This window comes from Trifolium pratense, linkage group LG1 (genome assembly GCF_020283565.1).
Source record: "Trifolium pratense cultivar HEN17-A07 linkage group LG1, ARS_RC_1.1, whole genome shotgun sequence".
In the NCBI taxonomy this organism is placed as follows: Eukaryota; Viridiplantae; Streptophyta; class Magnoliopsida; order Fabales; family Fabaceae; genus Trifolium; species Trifolium pratense.
Genome location: NC_060059.1, coordinates 49,820,838 through 49,841,492, shown reverse-complemented (window position 1 = coordinate 49,841,492; position 20,655 = coordinate 49,820,838). Strand labels below are relative to the sequence as shown.

Here is a 20,655-nt window from a genome sequence, read left to right as displayed (position 1 = left end):
TTGTATAGAACAATTTTCAATATCACTTGTCCAAAGCTTGCTATGTTCTCAAACATTTTCACTATACTTTCCCTTCTGCTTACCCAATTTGTACATAGAAAAAGGTAGGGAGTATTATGTTGATTGAAGGTAATAAACCATACTAGTACAGATGATTATATCATCTGCAAAGTTGAACTATAACTAAAGCCAGGTGATTATTCAGCTGGCATGACCATCCTTTAGGAAAATAAAAAATTACAAGATTCTGAAATTAAAAATCAATTATCCCAACAATGAATTTCATCATTCTTCTAAATAACTTAGCTCTTTCTCCCAATTAAGGCCAGACATTTGCCGACCAAAAGGCACAATAAGGTTATACCGGAAAACCTGTAAAAAAAGAAGAGAAGATGCATTACAAGCGCATTACAAACATCAGAGAGACAGAGACAGAATTCAAGACTTGCAAGAACCATATTCAAAGTATTCAATTTCCTGCAAACATTAACATGAAAAGAATGACCTGGCTAGCTCACCTTATTATTGATTTCTTTTAACTGCGATTTCAAAATCTCTGAACTTTCAACCCACATAGAGTGATCTCCACTGTATTTATTTGCCCAAGCTTTCTTCAAGGAAATCTTCCATTCAGATATTCTAGATCTTATCTCTTTGTTAAGCTCAATCCACTCCGGTGCACATCCATTTTTTGAGAGGATTCTGTATAAGGTGTCTTCAGCTGGATCTGCGTGAGGATTTGTGTCAAGTTTAAGCGGCTTTCCTTTCCCAGGCAAGTTCTCAAATTGACCATCTTCCATTGAATGCCATATTCTTTGCTCAACAACATTGATCAAGTCAGTTTCTGACCTGTCTAGCAGCAAATTTGTGTTAAACAAATCCAGATAATGACCAAATAAACACAATCATCAAAAGCATTGTGTACAAGCAAGCAAGGCCAATTATAGTGTATTGTCCTAACTCTTAGTGATATACTGTATATGTCATTTTCTAATCTATTTTCAAAATATATACATGCTATGGTCCATACTGACATGACTCTTGTCCACAGATCCCTGCAACTATTGGCATTTTTTTAGCAATTGGGAAGATATGAAAAGAGGTGATAAACATATGGACAAAACTTATGCGCATTTTCTTATGTTATGGTTCGTACTAACATGCCATGTCTGTCTACCAATAGTATTAGTAAACATGGTGTTGGCAACTGTTGGCATTTTTTAAGCCATTGGGAAGGTATGAAATGAGGTGATAAACATATGGCCAAAACATAGTGCATTTTCTTATGTGTTTTTCATGCCGTTCTTAACATAACTACCTATGATTCATTCAAATCCGTAATATTATCGAAGTTTGTTATAACGACATAACAAAAAACACGTAAGGAAATGCACTAAGTTTTGTTCGAACCATGTTGACACTAGAACTCGCCTGGTTTCAATGATCTATTCAAAGTGTATTTGGGGTCAAGACGGTCTTACTATTATTTAGGGACCGCGGTAGTACTAGAACTATTTCGTAAGAAATTATAAGTACCTATTTGATTGACAAAAATTTAAATATCAATCAAATTGTCAATGATGATTAATTAAAGTATCTCTAGATTCTCTACAGATCACACCCTAAAAATAATTAATTTAACTAATAGTTGAGGATATCAAACTAGTGTTTTTCATTTCTTATAGACCAATTAATTAGATATTGCATCTTTTTTAGTCAAAGAACAATTTGAACTTTCACTCTTGTAAACATATGAAAAATTCAAAGTTCTTATTTCATACATTTTGTTTGTTTCACATTCATAATTAACAAAAGCAAACAGAGTATCATACATACATAATATTTGTTAAGGAGTCAAAACAATAATTTAAAATAATTTTATAATTTAATGTGTTCACTATAAACATGAATCTATCATCAAATTAAAGAAAAAAAAAAGAGATAATTCTGATGAATTATGATTCTAAGAGAGGAAATTGTATGTGTATATGCAATACCTAACATTGTTGCGCTGGCCACGAAGTTCGGGAGGTAGTTTACGATCGTTGACGGCGTCGATTACAGACGAAAGACGATCACCGAGCTTCTTTTTATCCGGCTTAGACTTAACGGAAGATGACGGCGACGAAGAAGAAGAAGAAGAACAGTATCTGACGGTGGAAAGAGGCGAATTGTGGAAGTGGAGGAGGGAGAGGGAGTTGAGAGAAACACATCTCCCAAGGCGAAGATACGTTGCCATGCTCATCTACACCGACTCTTTCTTCATTCTTCCTCCTTTCACTAATTTCAGTAAATGTTTTTATTTTTTTATTAGTAAATGATTTTTTTAAAAAGTAATAATAATAAAAAAAATATCAAAAAAGTATTTATATTTTCTAATTTATGTGAATGCATTTTACATCTCCTATTTTTAAATAATTAGTATTTTGGTTTTTTTGTAATAGCTCTCTAATTTCGGGAAAAGAGGCATCTGATAACCCAAAGTTAATCACGGAATAAGTAAAATTTGGTCGAAAATTGTTCCCACAAAAAATTAAACTCGAATTCTTTTTTTTTTTCACCTTTGTTATTTTTATCCAACTCATATGTTTTGTCATAAAAAATACTCTTTTTTGCATAAATAAAGTGAATTTTAATTACAAAAGTAATATATTTTCATTCAATTGAATATTTAGGCAATAAATTACCTCTTTTTTGAAAGAAAAAAAATTACAATTTTTAGAGGATATTTTGGGAGTAAATTTACAACAAATATAAAAATTGTCCAAAAAAGTAAATAAAAAAGGGAAATTATTTTCACAAGTTTAATAAAATAGGAGATCAACAATAAAATTATATCACTAATATTAATAATGAAATACTAATATAAAAAAAGACAAATGCTAAACAGTGCCCCAGTTTAAGGAGGAATAAATTCTGATGGGTTCCCCCTGTTTTACATGGGAATGAATTCTCTCAAGTGTAATTTACACTTGAGAGAATAAAGTGCGGTTTGTTACCATTGATCAAAAGAGAGAAACATATAAAAATTTAGAGAAAATGAATTTAGATTGTGTTAGATTACACTTTATTCTCTCAAGTGTAAATCACACTTGAGAGAATCTATTCCCGTTTTTACATAGATGCAATGAAAACTAGCTTTAGTAATTAAAAAAAGAAAAAGTAAGAAAGAGAAATTTAAATGTTCAACTTTATACATGCGTTAAGTCTCTACACATTCCTCTTTCTTCACATATTTGCTAAGTCTCTACACATTCATTTTTCTTCACATATTTGTACGGTACCACTTTTCTAGAAAGTGTTATGCAGATGTATTTTGTTTCTTTTCTCATATACTGTACTCTTTCTTTTCTCATGCTTAACTTTTCCTGCAGCAACTCATATCTATAAGGTACTAATATTCAAGCTTAAATTTTCTTCTTTTTTCCCATCGTGATTGGTATGAAAAATATGGTGATGTTGTTGTATTTGATACTACATACAAATTTAATTCTTACGAAATACCATTTGGGATTTTTGTGGGCATGAATAATCATGGAAAGACCGTACTCTTTGGATGTGCACTCTTACGGAATGAAACACGACTGCATTTTATTGGTTAATTAAGGTAATTATTTCTTACATTATTGTTTATTTAAGGCTTAATTAGTAAAATGGTCCCTTAAAGATATTTTTGGTTTTATATTGGTCCCTTAAAGAAAAAAAGGTCCAAATAGGTCCCTTAAACAAAAAAAAGTCTGAATAGGTCCCTTAAAGACATCTCCATTAATCAGTTTGGTCCTATTTAGACCTCTTTTTAGGGACCAAATTGATTAACAGAGATGTCTTTAAGGGACCTATTCGGACTTTTTTTTCTTTAAGGGACCTATTTGGACCTTTTTTTTCTTTAAGGACCAATCTGAAACCAAAAATATCTTTAAGGGACAATTTTACTAATTAAGCCTTTATTTAATTTCATCATTAATTATATGATTTTTTTTTTATACAATAGACTTCTCATTTTTATTTAATAGAGAAAATTTAAATGTTTTAAAAATTTTATAGACTTTTAGATCCTTGATGAAGAAGGCACCAAAGACTATATTAACTGATCAAGATCCGTGGATGAAAGAAGCAATCTCAAAAGAGTTGTCATCGACAAAACATAGTTTTTGCATATGGCACATAACTTCCAGGTTTAGTAGTTGGTTTAATGCTATACTTCGAGGTGAATATGCAAAATGGTGTTCTGATTTTTATGAGTTGTATAAGTTGGAGACACGTGAAGACTTTGAGCATCAATGGCCACAAGTTGTTGCTAGGTATAATTTGCAGTCAAATAAACATGTGACGGGATTGTATGAAATCAGAAATTATTGGGCACTTGCTTATCTTCGTGACTATTTCTTTGGTGGGATGACAACTGTAACACCCAAACCCATTAATGCTTTTATTATGGCTTAAAAATTTCTTTTCTCAAAAACGACGCAGCGGATAAAATAAAGTTCTAGACTTAAATCAATTGATTGATAAATTGTTTGGTTCGAGATATTACACTCCTCTTTACGAAAATAATACTAAGTTAATTAATTAGTAAAACTCGCTTTATACAAAATAAATCTTCTTTATAAAGATACATTTTTCAAAGTAAATACAAATAGTCATGAAGACTCTATATAGTAAATACAACCCTTTCCCGTGTCACAATCAGAGCAGAGCTTCACCGACGACTCGACATCGATAACCACAAAACCTGTGAATCTGGACCCCCAACGGTCCAGCACATAACACATAAAAGAGAGTTAGATAACATACTCAAAAATATACAAGTGTAAGTAAACGATACTTAAACACTTCATCACAAATCATGCATATTCTAACTCATGCATATACTTCATTTATCACATATAATTAGGAGTTACAACCTAATTGTACTCACACTTCATTTATAAGCATACATCATTAGTCTCATTTAATTATAAGCTACGATAAGTTATAACATGTTTAACTTTCTCAACCCCTAAGCTACGAAAATGGGGTTGAGAAAGTTCGGGTAAGGAGAAATCGACATTCTCCCCTTTCTCGTATCACCCGCGAATATGAAATCTACTCTCTTACCCGGATTCGAAGAAAACTCGAAGATTTGCTCTTGAATCCCTTCCTTTTTCTAAACCCTAGCTCCTTGAGCTCTCCCTTCTCTCTAAGCTTCACAAGAACAAGAGAAATAATGATATTTCTCTCTCTATCCTTGCCCATATGGGCGCCCCTCACACACACACAAGGCCCATTGGGCCTCAAGCCCAATAACTTGATCCAACACGCGATAACTCTCACTACTCGCTTAATAACTAAAGTATACGATAAATAACTAAAGTTATTAACTTACTTAAAAACCATGTCACCAAATAATTAAATACTTACGTAGTGAATAATAAATTTGGGTCGTTACAACAACCACTGGAAGATCAGAGAGTATTAATGCATTCATTAAAAGATTCATCAATTCTCACATAAGCTTAAGTGACTTTGTAAAGCAGGTATGATATATTTTTCATTATATTAGTACTCATTAGTTTTAAAGCTATGATGTGTATTGATTCATTTGAATTAATTTTTAAACAAAAAGAAGAGCACAATATATAGTGTCAGCGAAGTGCAAAGGATCAAATGCAAAGTTCATGTCACCTTTACAAGAGCAAGCTCATAGTGTTCTCACTCCTTTTTCTTTTCAAAAGTTTCAGGAGGAGTTTGAAAGGTTCGCCCAATATTCAATTGATCATGAAAATGATAACGTGTTTGTGTTGCGGTTTTATAAAGACATTAATAGGTAGGAAATATGAAGTCTTTTGGGATGGTATGCTAGGTTTTAATAATTAATTTACCAATTAATTACCTACAAGTCATGCTCTTATACAAATAGTGCGGAAGCTAGATAGAACAGAAGGAGCATGCATATAAAACAGGATCTACAACATGTTGATTTATGAAGAATTAGTATTAGGAATACCTGGATAGAAGAATCCATTAGATACTAACCATCAGATGGAAGTAGAACAAACTGATCCTGAAACGTAAAGAGAGAGACGGACGACAAGTATCTGTTGGCTAGTGTGGTTCTTCCTCAACCGGTACTCCTTATGCCTTGAATTCTCTTCAGATGGGGAGAAGAGGTTATTTGTTTGTGTACGGTATATTGGGGACCATAGCCTATATATAGTGTGATGACCAATTAGGGTTCCCATTATTCCGAAATTGGTCATCCTGACATCCACTCATATTTTCGTCCATATCCACTAATTAGTTCATTAATTAATATCTTAATAGAAATCCATTTAGCCTTTTAACTTTATCTGATCACTTATCAATTAAGGCTCTTATTATGATAAATAGCTAATATAATTAATTTAAATATAAATGCCCACATAACAATTATTGGAATATAATAATTAAATATAAAATATTCCAACAATCTCCCACTTGGGCAATATATATTGATAATTATATCATGGTTCTTTAGGCGCGCTTCTGAATGCTATTTATCTTTTAGATTTCAACTTTACAATCCGGTCCACCTCACACATTAATAATGGGACCACCGCGGCTCTAGTCACTGACGTATAACGTGACGGAACCCCGACGACCACCACATCAATGTGCTTGATGACATAGATCGATATGGATGAGTGACATGGAAATTACATGCAATGTGATCTCTAAATCATGTCAATTTCCAACTAGTCCAACTAAAAACTTTAGTGAGATCAAACTGAAGTTTGCAAATTCAATATTTGCACAAAATGTACAGAACCGGTTATAACAATAATAACCTTAAACTTTATTTCTGCAGAAAACTTTAATAAAGTGTCAAAACCAAAGTTAGAACATAACGAAGGAGAGACTCCCACTAATCCAAGACATCCTTAGTGACAAAAATAATATGAAAGACCTTAGGTGTCACGTCTTTGATTAATGAGTCAGCTAGCATAAACTTTATCTCTATATGTTCTATCATTCAACAACAACTAATAAGTCACGAAACTTTATAAAATAGATGTTGAAACATTATCCGACCGATGTATGTCACAATATAACTTGAGTTATCTTTCAAAATCTTTTACTTTATGCAACCAAGTGACATAAATACTTACAGTCATTTCTTGAGCTAGATTGTCCATTATATATAGACATTTAAAAGGATCGGAGTTGAACATCCATATGATCTCCAAATTGTTAAATCTCCGATATGTGAGCACAAATTATTGTCCTCTATAACAATCTTTATGGTTGCCTCATTTCAACAATTCAAATTTTTTTGAATTGCTCAAGTATCTGCCAAATGATCTTATTATATACACTATTTCCGGATGCGTATAAGTAAGATTATACGTAAGTTTCTCAATGCTAAAGCATATAGGAAAATACTTTATTTTCTAAATTTCCAGATTTTCTTTTGGACAATGATTGAGACTAAACAATCTCCCTTTGTGATTAAGGCAATCCCTTACTTTATTGACTTTCATGTCGAATTTACTTTCAACTTTATTGATACAACTCTTTTGTGATAACCGAATAATACATTGAGAAATCTAAGTATCAAAGTGCCTAATACAAAAGAGATGTGCCCAAGATCTTTTGTCACTAAACTTTTGTTAGTGATTTCTTGGTTTCACACAACAATCATATATCAATGTTGACTAAATAAAATAAAATCGACTCATTAAACTTATTAGAAATATAAGCATACTCCCACTGAATCTGTATAACCCACAACTCTCCATAATGTGTATCTCAAAACCAAATGAGACAATCACCTTATGAGACTTTTGTGTGACAATATTTCTTAACAAATAAATGGATTTCTTTTGTTTGCACATTATCTACTTTGTGTCTATTGACATAAAGTTTAACCTGATTGCACTTTATTGTGTTTCTTAATGTTGCCATTAAAAACACTATCTTGATATCCATATTATTTACCTCCAAAAACTATAATAAATAACAAGTGTCGTGACTATCCTAATAGAGTTTTCAAAATAAAACGAATATGATTTCTCTTTTCAGTCAATACTTTATGACACTTGATACTTTAATTCTTGAAGGTATTGAGTTTGATCTTAATGAATTAATCTTTTAACTTTAATTGAGAGGAAGAACGTTAATGTCCTTATGAGGATCCAAATTTACTATATAAATAGTAACTATATGAATTGATTTAGAAACAATTCTTCCTCACTCAATTTTGTTCTTTTACCATATCTCTCCCCCAAACTCAATATCTTCAAGAGACTTGTAGTTTTTGTCTCAAAATGTTCCTTAACTTGGGACCAAAGTTTATATTTCTCAAGGTTTTCAACAATTATAGATTGTCACAAGTCATAACTGAATTGATTATAATAACATTTGAATTTAAAAGACAAATTGAATCTCTCGTTTAAAATAACAATAATAAAGAATTTATAACATTAAAGCAAAAACTTAATTCACATGAAGATTCACCAAATTGTCTTTTAAATACAAATATAAGTTAGTAACAACAATCTAACAAATAGTTGAAAAACCATCAATCTTCACCGACTTATTTCCCCGCCAGATTGATGTGTCTTTCAACATCATTGGAAATTTGTCAGTTTAGATCAAATTTTCTTATTATTCTTGATTTGCTTTTATTCTTTGAGGTATTTAGATAATGAGTACTATTTTATTTTCTCTTGCTTCAACTGTTTCTTTATTGCACACTTTATGAAATGATTCTATTAAAGAATCATTTCTAACTTTAATAGTTATAAGACAAATTGTGCAAATAGAACACTATATGCTAAATTTTCGACAAAGTAACTTGATTGTCAAAATTATATCGTTTTATCAAGATTAAATAGTTACCTGATGTGCTCTTGAGATTTTCTTTGCTTAATAACCCGAATGAAATATTATCTCTCCGACGAGAGCTTATTTTTCGCTTTATTGCTTTAAAAGCACTTTAATTTAAGCAAAGAAAACATGACAAAAAATTGTGTCATCTTAAATAATACCTCAAATGTCTCTGGAATTCAAAACTTTATGACCATATGACTTATGTGATTTGGAGTATACTCACTTTGTTAACCTGAGTCTCACTTAAAATATACTAAATTGTGAGAGAATTTGAGTTTCTCCACTTTTACATAAGGTCTAGATCCAAGAACACAATGTTCTTCCTATATTCCTAATAGTTAGAATTTTAAGAATTAAAATTCTAACATGAATTTGCAGATACATAAACTATATTAGTTTATAGAGAACAAAAAATTACTCACCAAGATACCTAGTGCACCATTGATGTCAAGCCCTTAGAAAATCACATCAATTGCTAGTGGTATTTCGTGACAATGATCAAACATTGACAACAATCTAGAATTGTTGAAAATTTTGAGAAATATAAACCTTGGTCCCATGTTAATGAACATTATGAGACGGAAATTGCAAATTCTCTTGAAGATATTGAGTTTGGGGGAGAGATATGGTAAAAGAACAAAATTGAGTGAGGAAGAATTGGTTCTAAATCAATTCATACAGTTACTATTTATATAGTAAATTTGGATTCTCATAAGGACATTAGTGTTCTTTCTCTCAATTAGGTTAAGAGATTAATTCATGAAGATCAAATTCAATACCATTCAAGAATTAAAGTATTAAGTGTCATAAAGTATTGACTGAAAAGAAAATTCATGTTCGTTTTGTTTTGAAAACTCTATTAGGACAGTCACGACACTTGTTACTTATTATAGTTTTTGGAGCTAAATAAGATGGATATCAAGATAGTGTTTCTTAATGACAACATTAAGAAACATAATAAAGTGCAATCAGATGAAACTTTATGTCAATAGACACAAAGTAGATAATGTGCAAACAAAATAAATCCATTTATTTGTTAAGAAAGTTGTCTCATTATTGATACCACAAAAGTCTCATAAGGTGATTGTCTCATTTGGTTTTGAGATGTATATTATGGAGAATTGTGGATTATACAGGTTCAGTGGGAGTATGTTTATATTCTAAATTTAATGTGTCAAATTTATTTTATTTAGTCAACAATGATATATGATTGTTGTGCAAAATCAAGAAATCACTAACAAAAGTTTAGTAACAAAAAGATCTTGGGCACATCTCTTTTGTATTAGGCATTTCGATACTTAGAAATTATTCTCAATGTATCATTCGGGTATAACAAAAGAGTCGTATCAATAAAGTTGAAAGTAAATTCGACATGAAAGTCAATAAACTAAGGAATTGCCTTAATTATAAAGGGAGACTATCTAGTCTCAATCATTGTTTAAAAGAAAAATCTGGAAATTTAGAAAATAAAGTATTTTCATATATGCTTCAGCTTTGAGAAACTTATGTACGATCTTACTTATATGCATCCGGAAATAGTGTATATAATAAGATCATTTGGCAGATACTTGAGCAATTCAAAATTTGAATTGTTAAAATGAGGCAACCATAAAGATTGTTATAGAGAACAATAATTTGTGCTCACATATCGGAGATCTAACAATTTGAAGATCATCAGGATGTTTGACTCTGATCCTTTTGGATGTCTATAAAAAAATAAAAAATAAAAATAAAATAAAAATAAAAAAATTCCTTATAATCGTCACATGTTTACCATTGTAAGTGTCAATGCAATCCACTAATTAAATACTTGTATAGATTTACACCAACACCACTTTATTCGACATGTCAATAAATTATTATAGAGACATGTAAAACTTTATTTGTAAATTAAAAGACTCAAACAAGATACCAAACGCACCATCAATCCTCAATCTTTGGATTGTAAGAATTAATTGCAAGCGGTACTCTCAATGCAATAGTCAAACATTGATGATAAGTCCGGTCAAATAATAGTCACCTTTGGGCATCCCACTATCCACATGGAAAAAAAAAAATCTTTATAATCATCACACATTTACCATCACAGGTACACTAGTAGAAAAATGACTTTTGGTTTGGAGATACCACTACCGGTATGTGAATACCAGTAGTGAAATACATTTGACCAAAGGATTCCACTACTGATATTTTTAAAACGGTAGTGGAAAGTTCAGAGACAAGGGATTTCACTACCGGCTTTGCTAAATCCGTAGTGGAAAGTAGACACGGTGGCAATGTCGTAATTACGTACAAATTTGTTTTAATTATCTTCCACTACCGATCTAGGATTCACCGGTAGTGGAATCCTAATAGTGTTATTATTTTTTTCATATTCCCACTTTTCACTACCGATCTAGGATTCACCGGTAGTGGAATCCTAATAGTGTTATTATATTTTTCATATTGTTATTTTCATTCCCAATTTTCATACGCGTTCAATCTCCCTCCCACTGCAAACTCTCCATTCTCAATCGTCCCAAGTTCTTCCAAATCGTCCCAAGTTCTTCAAATCAAACACTCCAATTTCCCAATCATTCTCCAATCTCTCCATTCTCCATTCTCCATTCTCCAATCTCTCCAATTTCATTCGGTTTCATTCTCCAAACCCTAGAATGCTTGAATCGCCTCCAAATTTCTTCGTTTTTATTCGGTAAAGGTATGAATAAATCAAACTTCCTCCAAATTTCATTCGTTTTCGTTTTCATTCATTTTCATTCTTGTTCATTCGTTTTCATTCGCTTGGGTTTTCATTCGTTTTCATTCACGTCGTTTTCGTGGGTCTGTGATGTTCATTTCTGTGTGGGTCTGTGTTTTTTTGTGTGGGTTTTCATTCTTCTTCTGCTTGTGGGTCTGTGTTTTTTTTGTGTGGGTTTTTATTCTTTTTGTATAAACATATTTATAAAATTATCAATGCTTGTGCTGTGCAGGGGTTGCTGTGTTAGGCGGTGATTGCTGCTCCTGCGTTAGGCGGTGATTGCTGCTCCTGCGTGTTGCTTGTGCTGTGCAGGGGCTGGTGTTGCTCTTTTTTGGTGTTGTCATCTTTGTTTGAAGTTAGAAGGTTCAATCACGGTCTCATCTACAGGTACCGATTCTATTTCAAAACATAGAAGCTATAGGCTATGAATTTTTATTAAAATAGAATGCATAATCTAGTCATTCTGTTATAGGCTATGAATTTTTATTAAAATAGGGCGAGAGAATGTTTCGCAATAGTAACAACCTAGTCATTCCTTTAACTTAGAATGCATAAATTTCGAAACGTAGGTATGGACCGTAGTTGGATGAGAGCTAATCGATTAAGTACTGAGTACAGACATGGAGTGATGGAATTTCTACAGTTTGCGGAAAGTAATGCTGAACTAGAACGTCCTCCTCCTGAATTTCCTCCACTTTTTCTATGTCCGTGTATAAATTGTGCAAATAAAGAACCAAAACGTACTAAGAAAGAAATCATGAATCATCTAATTTGTGACGGGATTTGTCAAAATTATACACAATGGATATGGCACGGTGAAGTAGTTGCAACGCCAAGTGTGTCCCATAGAGAAAGTGGTAGTGTGGATATCGATGATCGACTGGAAGACATGATGCGTGATATTGGAGAAGATTCGTTTAAGAGGGCGCATGTGTATGAAACTTTATGCAGTGACAAGGATGAACCATTGTATCCGGGATGCACAAATTTTACCCGTTTGTCTGCGGTGTTAAAATTGTTTAATTTGAAAGCAAAAAATGGGTGGACCGACAAAAGTTTCACTGAATTGCTTGAATTGTTGATACAAATGCTTCCAGAAGGTAATGTAATGCCAAATCGTTATTACGAGGCGAAAAAAGTATTGTGTCCAATGGGTTTGGAGTATGAAAAGATACATGCATGCCCTAATGATTGTATATTATACCGAAAAGAGTTTGTAAACTATAATCATTGTCCGACATGTAAGGCGTCTCGCTACAAAAAGAAAGATGGTGATTCTAGTGATGATGAGGTGACCAAAACGGGTCCTCCCGCGAAAGTCGTATGGTACCTACCAATAATTTCAAGGTTCAAGAGATTGTTTGCTAATGCAAATGACGCAAAGAATCTTAGATGGCATGCAGAAGAGAGAAAATGTGATGGCCAAATTCGCCATGTAGCTGATTCTTTGCAATGGAAGAAAATTGACTCTTTGTTTCCAAATTTTGGCAAAGAGTCGAGAAACCTTAGACTTGGACTTGCTACTGATGGAATGAATCCGTTTGGTAATCAAAGTACTAACCATAGTTCATGGCCTGTTCTCCTGATGATTTACAACCTATCTCCTTGGTTGTGCATGAAGCGTAAATATATTATGTTATCGATGATGATTTCAGGCCCAAGACAACCAGGAAATGACATAGATGTTTATCTAAGTCCACTAATTGATGATTTGAAAGTGTTGTGGGAGGAAGGAGTGGATGTTTTTGATTCGTATTCTGGTGAACAGTTCAACATGCGTGCCATGTTGTTTTGCACCATCAACGACTTTCCGGCATACGGCAATTTGTCTGGGTATTCCGTTAAAGGGCATAATGCGTGTCCCATATGTGAAAAAAAAACATGTTATAAGCAACTGAAAAATGGAAAGAAGACTGTTTATCTTGGCCACCGAAAATTTCTAAATCGTTATCATCCATATCGTAGATTGCGAAAAGCTTTTGACGGAGACCAAGAGAATGGTGTTGCTCCAACGCCCTTAACTGGAGAGGAAGTTTATGAACGACAACGAGACATTAATGTTGTCTTCGGAAAGTGCCAAAAGCCAAAAGGGAGAGTGCCAAAAGCGAAAGTGCCAAAAGCCGAAAGTGAAAGTGTCAAAAGGAAAAAGCAGCCTGTTGTGAAAAGTATATGGAAAAAGAGGTCAGTGTTCTTTGATCTTCCATATTGGTCTAGTCTTGATGTAAGACATTGTATTGATGTGATGCACGTGGAGAAAAATGTATGTGATAGTGTAATTGGAACACTTCTCGACATTAAAGGCAAGACAAAAGATGGTGCACATGCTCGTCTTGATATGGATTTGATGGGTATACGACAAGAGTTATTACCACAAAAAATCAATGACAAGACATATTTGCCTCCCGCGTGTCACACTTTGTCTAAAGACGAGAAAACAAGTTTTTGCAAGTGTTTACAAAGTATCAAAGTGCCACATGGTTACTCGTCAAATGTCAAGAGCCTTGTATCAATGAAAGATCTCAAATTAATCGGCTTAAAATCTCATGATTGTCATGTCTTGATGCAACAACTACTACCTGTGGCTATTCGTGGGATATTGCCCGATAATGTTAGGAAAGCTATATGCAGGTTGTGCTTATTCTTCAATGCAATATGTTGTAAAGCAATTGATCCATTGAAGTTAGACGAGTTGGAAAACGAAGCTGCAGTTATCTTGTGTCAATTGGAGATGTATTTTCCTCCTTCATTTTTTGACATTATGGTTCATTTGATTGTTCATCTAGTAAGGGAGATTAGATTGTGTGGCCCAATTTATTTACGGTGGATGTATCCAATAGAGCGATACATGAAGATCCTAAAAGGGTATACAAAAAACCCACACCGTCCGGAAGCTTCGATTGTTGAGAGGTACATTGCAGAAGAAGCTATTGAGTTTTGTTCAAACTATTTGTCAGAAGTGGATGCTATAGGGGTTCCCAAGTCTCGTCATGATGGAAGATGTGACGGTGTGGGCACGCAAGGTTTAAATGTCAAGAGCATGCATATTGATATAATTCTTCAAGCGCATTTGTATATATTGAATAACACTGATGAAGTTCAACCTTACTTGTCTGCTCACAAAAGCATCATAAAGAAAATGCACGATAAGATGAATGAAAAATGGGTGTTAAGAGAGCATAATAAGAAATTCTCAGAGTGGTTTAAAGAAAAGGTCTGCCAAGATGATAGTGTTTCCGATACAATAAAGTGGTTGTCCTATGAGCCTAAATGTAACATATTGACTTGGAGTGCATATGATATTAACAAAACTTCCTTTTATACAAAATCAAAGGATGACCGCAGTACCATGCAAAATAGTGGGGTTATGATTGTGGCAGAGTCCATGCACTTCTCTAGTTCCAAAGATAAAAATCCGGTTATGGCATCTACACCCTACTTTGGGGTGATTGAAGAGATCTGGGAGGTTGATTACGTTGTGTTTAAAGTGCCTTTATTTAAATGTAAATGGATTGATATCAACAATGGTGTGAGAATTGATGAATTAGGATTTACAATAGTTGATCTTTGCAAGTTAGCTTATAAAGACGAACCTTTCATCATGGCATCCCAAGCAAAACAAGTGTTTTATGTCAAAGATCCTTCTAATGAACGGTGGTCGGTGGTTCTACAAGGAAAAAATGTGCATGGTAGTTATGAAAATCAAGAGCTTGATATTTCCGAAATTCCTCCTTTCTCATCAGATGTGCCTACCTTCATTGAAGAAAACGAAGAGGATGATGTGCATGCAGCTATTCGTTTAGATCATGACGAAGGAATATGGGATTAGAGAAGAAAAAGCTGCAGATGCTAGCATATCATTGCTTTTCTCCTTTTATTTTGATTATGTTTTGATGTGCTGTTTATGTAATGCATCTGTAATGTTTTGAATATGTACTGTTAGTTTTTAGCTTTTATGTTTTGAAAAAAAAACTTCTGCTACTGCTGTATTGTTTAAATACTTGAACCTTAAGAAATCTGTTTTGAGATTCTGGGCAATATAACTTATGTTTAATTATGAGCTTGTGCTTATTTTTTTTTCTGCATAATTTGATATTTAAAATGGTTAGAACCATTTTCTGCATAATTTTTTTTTCTGCATAATTTTTTCTGCATAATCTGATTCAACCGACAATATAACTTTTTTGTGTTTTGTGTAAACAGATACGATATGGCTGATTCAACCGACAACTCTGCTGAAACTAGTCAACGTAATAAAAAAAGTGTTAGAGGTCCCACTATGTTGAAAGCAATTGAAAACGTTCGTAAAACGGGTATAAAGATCCCTCTCCAGTTTGATCTAGAAACTGGAGAGTGTTATGGTAACAATGCCTCCCATTTTAAGAGTTACGTAGCACTTCTTACTCGAGAAAGATGCAGTATTGCGAAAGAGTTGTGGAAACATATACCTGAAGGAGTAAAAAATGCTATGTGGACAGATATTAAGGTATTTGAAATTCAACATTTTGTTATATTTTATTATCATATCAAATACATCTTATGCTAACACCAAATTTTTTAATGTAAATATTTTAGGCTATTTTTGTTATACCCGAGTTTGATGATGCAAAAAGGAATGATCATTTTAAGAAAATATGGTTTCACTATGCGGCGGAGCGGTGGAAAGATTTTAAATCACGGTTGACTAGAACTTATATCACAGACCCCAAACCAGATGACGTTCCTCCATACGTCAAGTATCCTTACATCAAAAAAGATATATGGGAAGAGTTTGTGAAGTATCGACAGACCTCTGATTTTAAGGTTAGTGTAATTTCAAAATCATTAAACTGTGTTGACTGCTGCTACTGCTGCTACTGTGTTAAATATTGTGTTTTGTGATTTGTGATTTTGTGATTTTTATGTCTTGACTGCTGCTACTGCGCTAAAACCGCGCTAAAACTGCGCTAAAACTGCGCTAAAACCGCGCGAAAACTGCTGTTTCTGTCTTTAACATTGCCTAAAACTGTGATTCTGCTGAAACTGCGTTAAAACATTGCCTAAACTGCTGAAACTGTGACTGAAACTGTCTTTAACATTGTTGGTAGTCTGCTGAAACTTGACTGAAACTGAAACTTGACTGAAACTTGACTGAAACTGTCTTTAACATTGCCTAAGTCTGCTGAAACTGCTGAAACTGCTGAATGTGATTTTTACATTACTAATTATTTGAGTTTATAATAGGAAAAAAGTCAAAAGGGTAGGGAGAATCATGCAAAGAATGTTTACCCACATGTATTATCCCGTGGAGGGTATAAGAGGCTCGAGGAGCAGATGATCAATGAAAAGAGATTGTCCTTATCGAAAGATAGTTCTGGCTTAACTGATGATGATCGTCATCCATCTCCACCGGAACGCTATGAGACATGGACGAGAGCACGACAAAAGAAAGGGGGAGAATTCACATCCGAGCCTGTAAAAAAAGTTGCTGAGAAAATTGTAAGTAACATTATAATCATGCTTTTGCTTCAAGTAACACAATTATTTACTATATTGTGACTTTGTTTGTGCATGTTGTAGGAGAAAATTGTTGAAGACTCAAAAAAGGGTGACTTTGTTCCAACGAGACGTCACGATGTCCTAACAGAAGCCATTGGAACACCTGAGCATGGTGGTAGTGTTCGTGGTGTTGGAAAAAAACATAACATTACCACTTACTGGGGAAGATCAAAGGTTTCACGTCAAAGTCAAGGTATAGATGTCAAAGAGCAACTAGCAGCATTTAAAGCAGATTTGGAAGCTAAGTTTGAGGAAAAGTTGGCGCAAGAGCGTAAGATGATGCAAGATTCTCTTATGGAGACACTAAAGTCCATGGGTTTATCCCAAACCTCTGATACAAATAATAGAGTCATGGTACCTGAAGCGCAAACTGAACAACTTGTTGTCACCGGAAGCGCAAAAGGGAGTTGTTCTCCTGCACCGGTCAAGATGCAAAATGAACTCAAGGAGGTTGTTGTCACTGAAAGCGCAAAAGGAAGTCGTTCTCCTGCACCGGTAGCAGAGGCTCAAGATAACATGGACGATGTTCAGAAATTGTTAATGATGGTTCTGAAAAGGGGTGATGATCATTTGAATGTAGAATTAATTCATTGTTCAATGTGTACTAATTTTCTCATGTCTTGCAAGTGTATAAGAGAGTTGTTGGTGGGTTTTATTTGGCTCGACATGAGTACTCTAAGTGTTTGGTGCTCGTAAGTGTACTTTCTTATTTACTACTATCTCAATATCTGTTAATATGTTATATATCTCTCCTAACTTTAAAATTATATTCAGGTACATTCATCGTTTATGCATTGAAAACAACACCACAAATGTATATGGAATTTTGGAACCAACTTTTCTGAACATTGTTGGTGATGCTGGGAAAAAAAGTGATCAGAGAATATCTCAAAGTAAATGCAAGAAATACATCCAGTATAAGTTACAAAATGAAAAGAAAGAGTGTCAATTATTACCATTTAACCATGGGTAAGTTTGTATGAATTTGTGTATTTTTTTAATACTTATTTATTTTTTATAACTCATAGTTATTAACAATATAATACTGTTCTTCCACGCACGCGTACAGAGGACATTGGCAGTTGATAATACTTTGTCCAAAGATAAATACCGTGGTTGTTATTTGTTCACTACATTGGAAACTTAATCCAATAATGGAGAAAATTGTTTCAAGGTAATTAAGTTTATACTTTAGGGGTTTTGGTTATATACTATAAACATAAATTATTACAAATTTTATATGATTTTATGCGGCTTTTTTTTCTTATGAATTAGTGTTTTTACGGTTGATCAAATGGCGAATGGCAATAGAAAGAACAATACCGTATGGCTTTATCCACAAGTAAGTGTGGTATTCTAACTTTATATATATTTACTTTTTTGATAAGTAAGTGTGGTATTTTTTGATCAAATGTTACTATATATAATTTGTAGGCGAGGAAACAATATAATTCAAATGACTGTGGATACTATGTAATGAAAAATATGTTGGACATTGTCACTGCTAAGATAACTGATTCTTGGATGGAGGTAATAATTTTTATTTTTTATACATCAATAATTTTTTATAACCGAGTCAAGAATAGTTTTATATTATTATTTACTTATTGTAGGTATTTAATGACCCAAAAGAGTTAACAGCTGAGGAGATGTATGAATTGCGATTACGTTGGTCAACATATTTTTTGGAGTTATTGGAGGGTTAAGATTTATCTGGTGAGTTATAGAATAGTTAATTATTTGAACTTTGTTTTTGCAAATTGGTCTATTCAATACATTGCAGCAATTTTAGTTTACACTTGTTTATTTGAACTTTGTTTCTGTCAAATTTGAGATTCTGCAGGGTGATGAATTGGTTATTAGCTTTAGTTTGAGTCTTGGAAGCAGATCAGGTGATGGAATTGGTATTTTGGCTCGGATGTGCATCTCACTGTTTTGGACTGTTTATTTTGGACTATTTTAGGATGGTTTTATGAAGGAATTGGTATTAGAATTGGTATTTTTGTGATGGAATTGGTATTTTATGAAGGATTGGTATTTTAGAATTGGTATTTTAGGAATTGGTATTTTAGGATTGGTATTTTAGGAATTGGTATTTTAATTAGGACTGTTTATCAGGTGATGGAATTTTATGATGCTGTTGCATGAGAAGCATAGTTTAACTGCACATGAATTGTTTGATGGAAATGATCTTGCTACTTTCTTATCTAATTTGCATCAAGATGTTGGAAATTTAAAGGCAATTGTTGTGTGGTTATTGGTTGCTAGTGCAACTGATTTTTAACATATAGCTTTAGCACTAGCAGCAATGGCTCATTCTTTGGGGTCTGTGATGAAATTTGGTCATGTTACAAAACTACACACCACTACTAATATGCAGGCACAGGATATTTGTAATTTGGTCATGTTACAAAACTAACATACCACTACTGATATTTATAACAATCAGTAGTGAAAACTAACATACCACTACGGGTATTTGTAATTACCCGTAGTGGAATCCTCAATTCTAAAAAAAAAAATGGAATAGCATACATACCACTACCGGTATTTACAAATACCGGTAGTGGAATCCCAGATTCTAAAAAAAAAAAATGAAAACCATACATACCACTACCGGTATTTGTAAATACCGGTAGTGGAATCCCAGACTCTAAAAAAAAAAAAATGAAAACTATACATACCACTACCGGTATTTACAAATACCGGTAGTGGAATCCCAGACTCTAAAAAAAAAAAATGAAAACCATACATACCACTACGGATATTGAAAATACCCGTAGTGGAATCTCATACATACCACTACCGGTATTTGTAAAAACCGTCGTGGAATCCTCATAAATTTAATTAATAATACAGTAGAAACCTGACATACCACGACGGGTATAAAAAGACCCGTCGTGGAAAGTATTGACTTACAACGACGAGTGTGTTTACTACCGGCCGCGGCCAGTAGTGGAATCCCTATTTGGCCGGTAGTGGAATCCCCTTTCTGCACTAGTGGTATATAATTACACGGCCAAATTGTGTCTTCCTTTGGGCCGACAACAACTCGCATGACTAATTATACACCACATCTTTTGTGAACTTAAGTGAATTAAATTTACGCAACAGATGTTACTTTGTCAACATATTGTTTCAACTAACTCAACTAAATTTACTAGACAAATTTAATAAAATAAATGGGAAAGTTCTTTAATTTACAAGGCACTACCCACAAAATGTAGGCCATTTTTCTTTATGATGTCGCTTGATAATCATAAGATTAAATGACATCCCTTATGTGAGAATAAAATCTCACTATTAAACAAATATTAGCATGAAATTAATTTGAAAAGCATGAGAAAAAAAAAATTATTGTAGAAACTTAATAACAATAATCTCATGCTATAGTCCAAATATTCAATTTTAAATCAAATAAGAATTGCATCTTTATGTACTGTCATGCTAGAACTAGTTCACATATATACTCAATGATTCTTTAAATAAATAAATAAAATTCTATAATTATAATTTTTTCTTAAACAAAAGGA

At 33.2% G+C, this 20,655-nt stretch overlaps 2 protein-coding genes across 3 annotated transcripts; one reads left to right on the top strand and one right to left on the bottom strand.

Moving 5' to 3' along the window:
* Positions 1-2,290, bottom strand: LOC123924800 (dnaJ homolog subfamily C member 28-like). Of its 2 annotated transcripts, none has more exons than XM_045977772.1 (3): positions 1,998-2,290; positions 519-849; positions 1-372 (listed from the first exon to the last, which is right to left on the bottom strand). In XM_045977772.1, exons 1-3 carry the CDS (start codon positions 2,243-2,245, stop codon positions 286-288), a joined length of 666 nt encoding a protein of 221 aa, XP_045833728.1. In that variant the 5' UTR covers positions 2,246-2,290; the 3' UTR covers positions 1-285. The 2 variants fall into 2 exon arrangements, with proteins under 2 accessions (XP_045833728.1, XP_045833736.1); XM_045977780.1 differs by having other exon boundaries at positions 519-813.
* Positions 2,291-12,158: 9,868 nt separating this feature from the next.
* Positions 12,159-15,413, top strand: LOC123895767. Its single transcript, XM_045946257.1, has one exon. It carries the CDS (start codon positions 12,159-12,161, stop codon positions 15,411-15,413), a length of 3,255 nt encoding a protein of 1,084 aa, XP_045802213.1.
* The last annotated feature ends 5,242 nt before the right edge of the window (positions 15,414-20,655 follow it).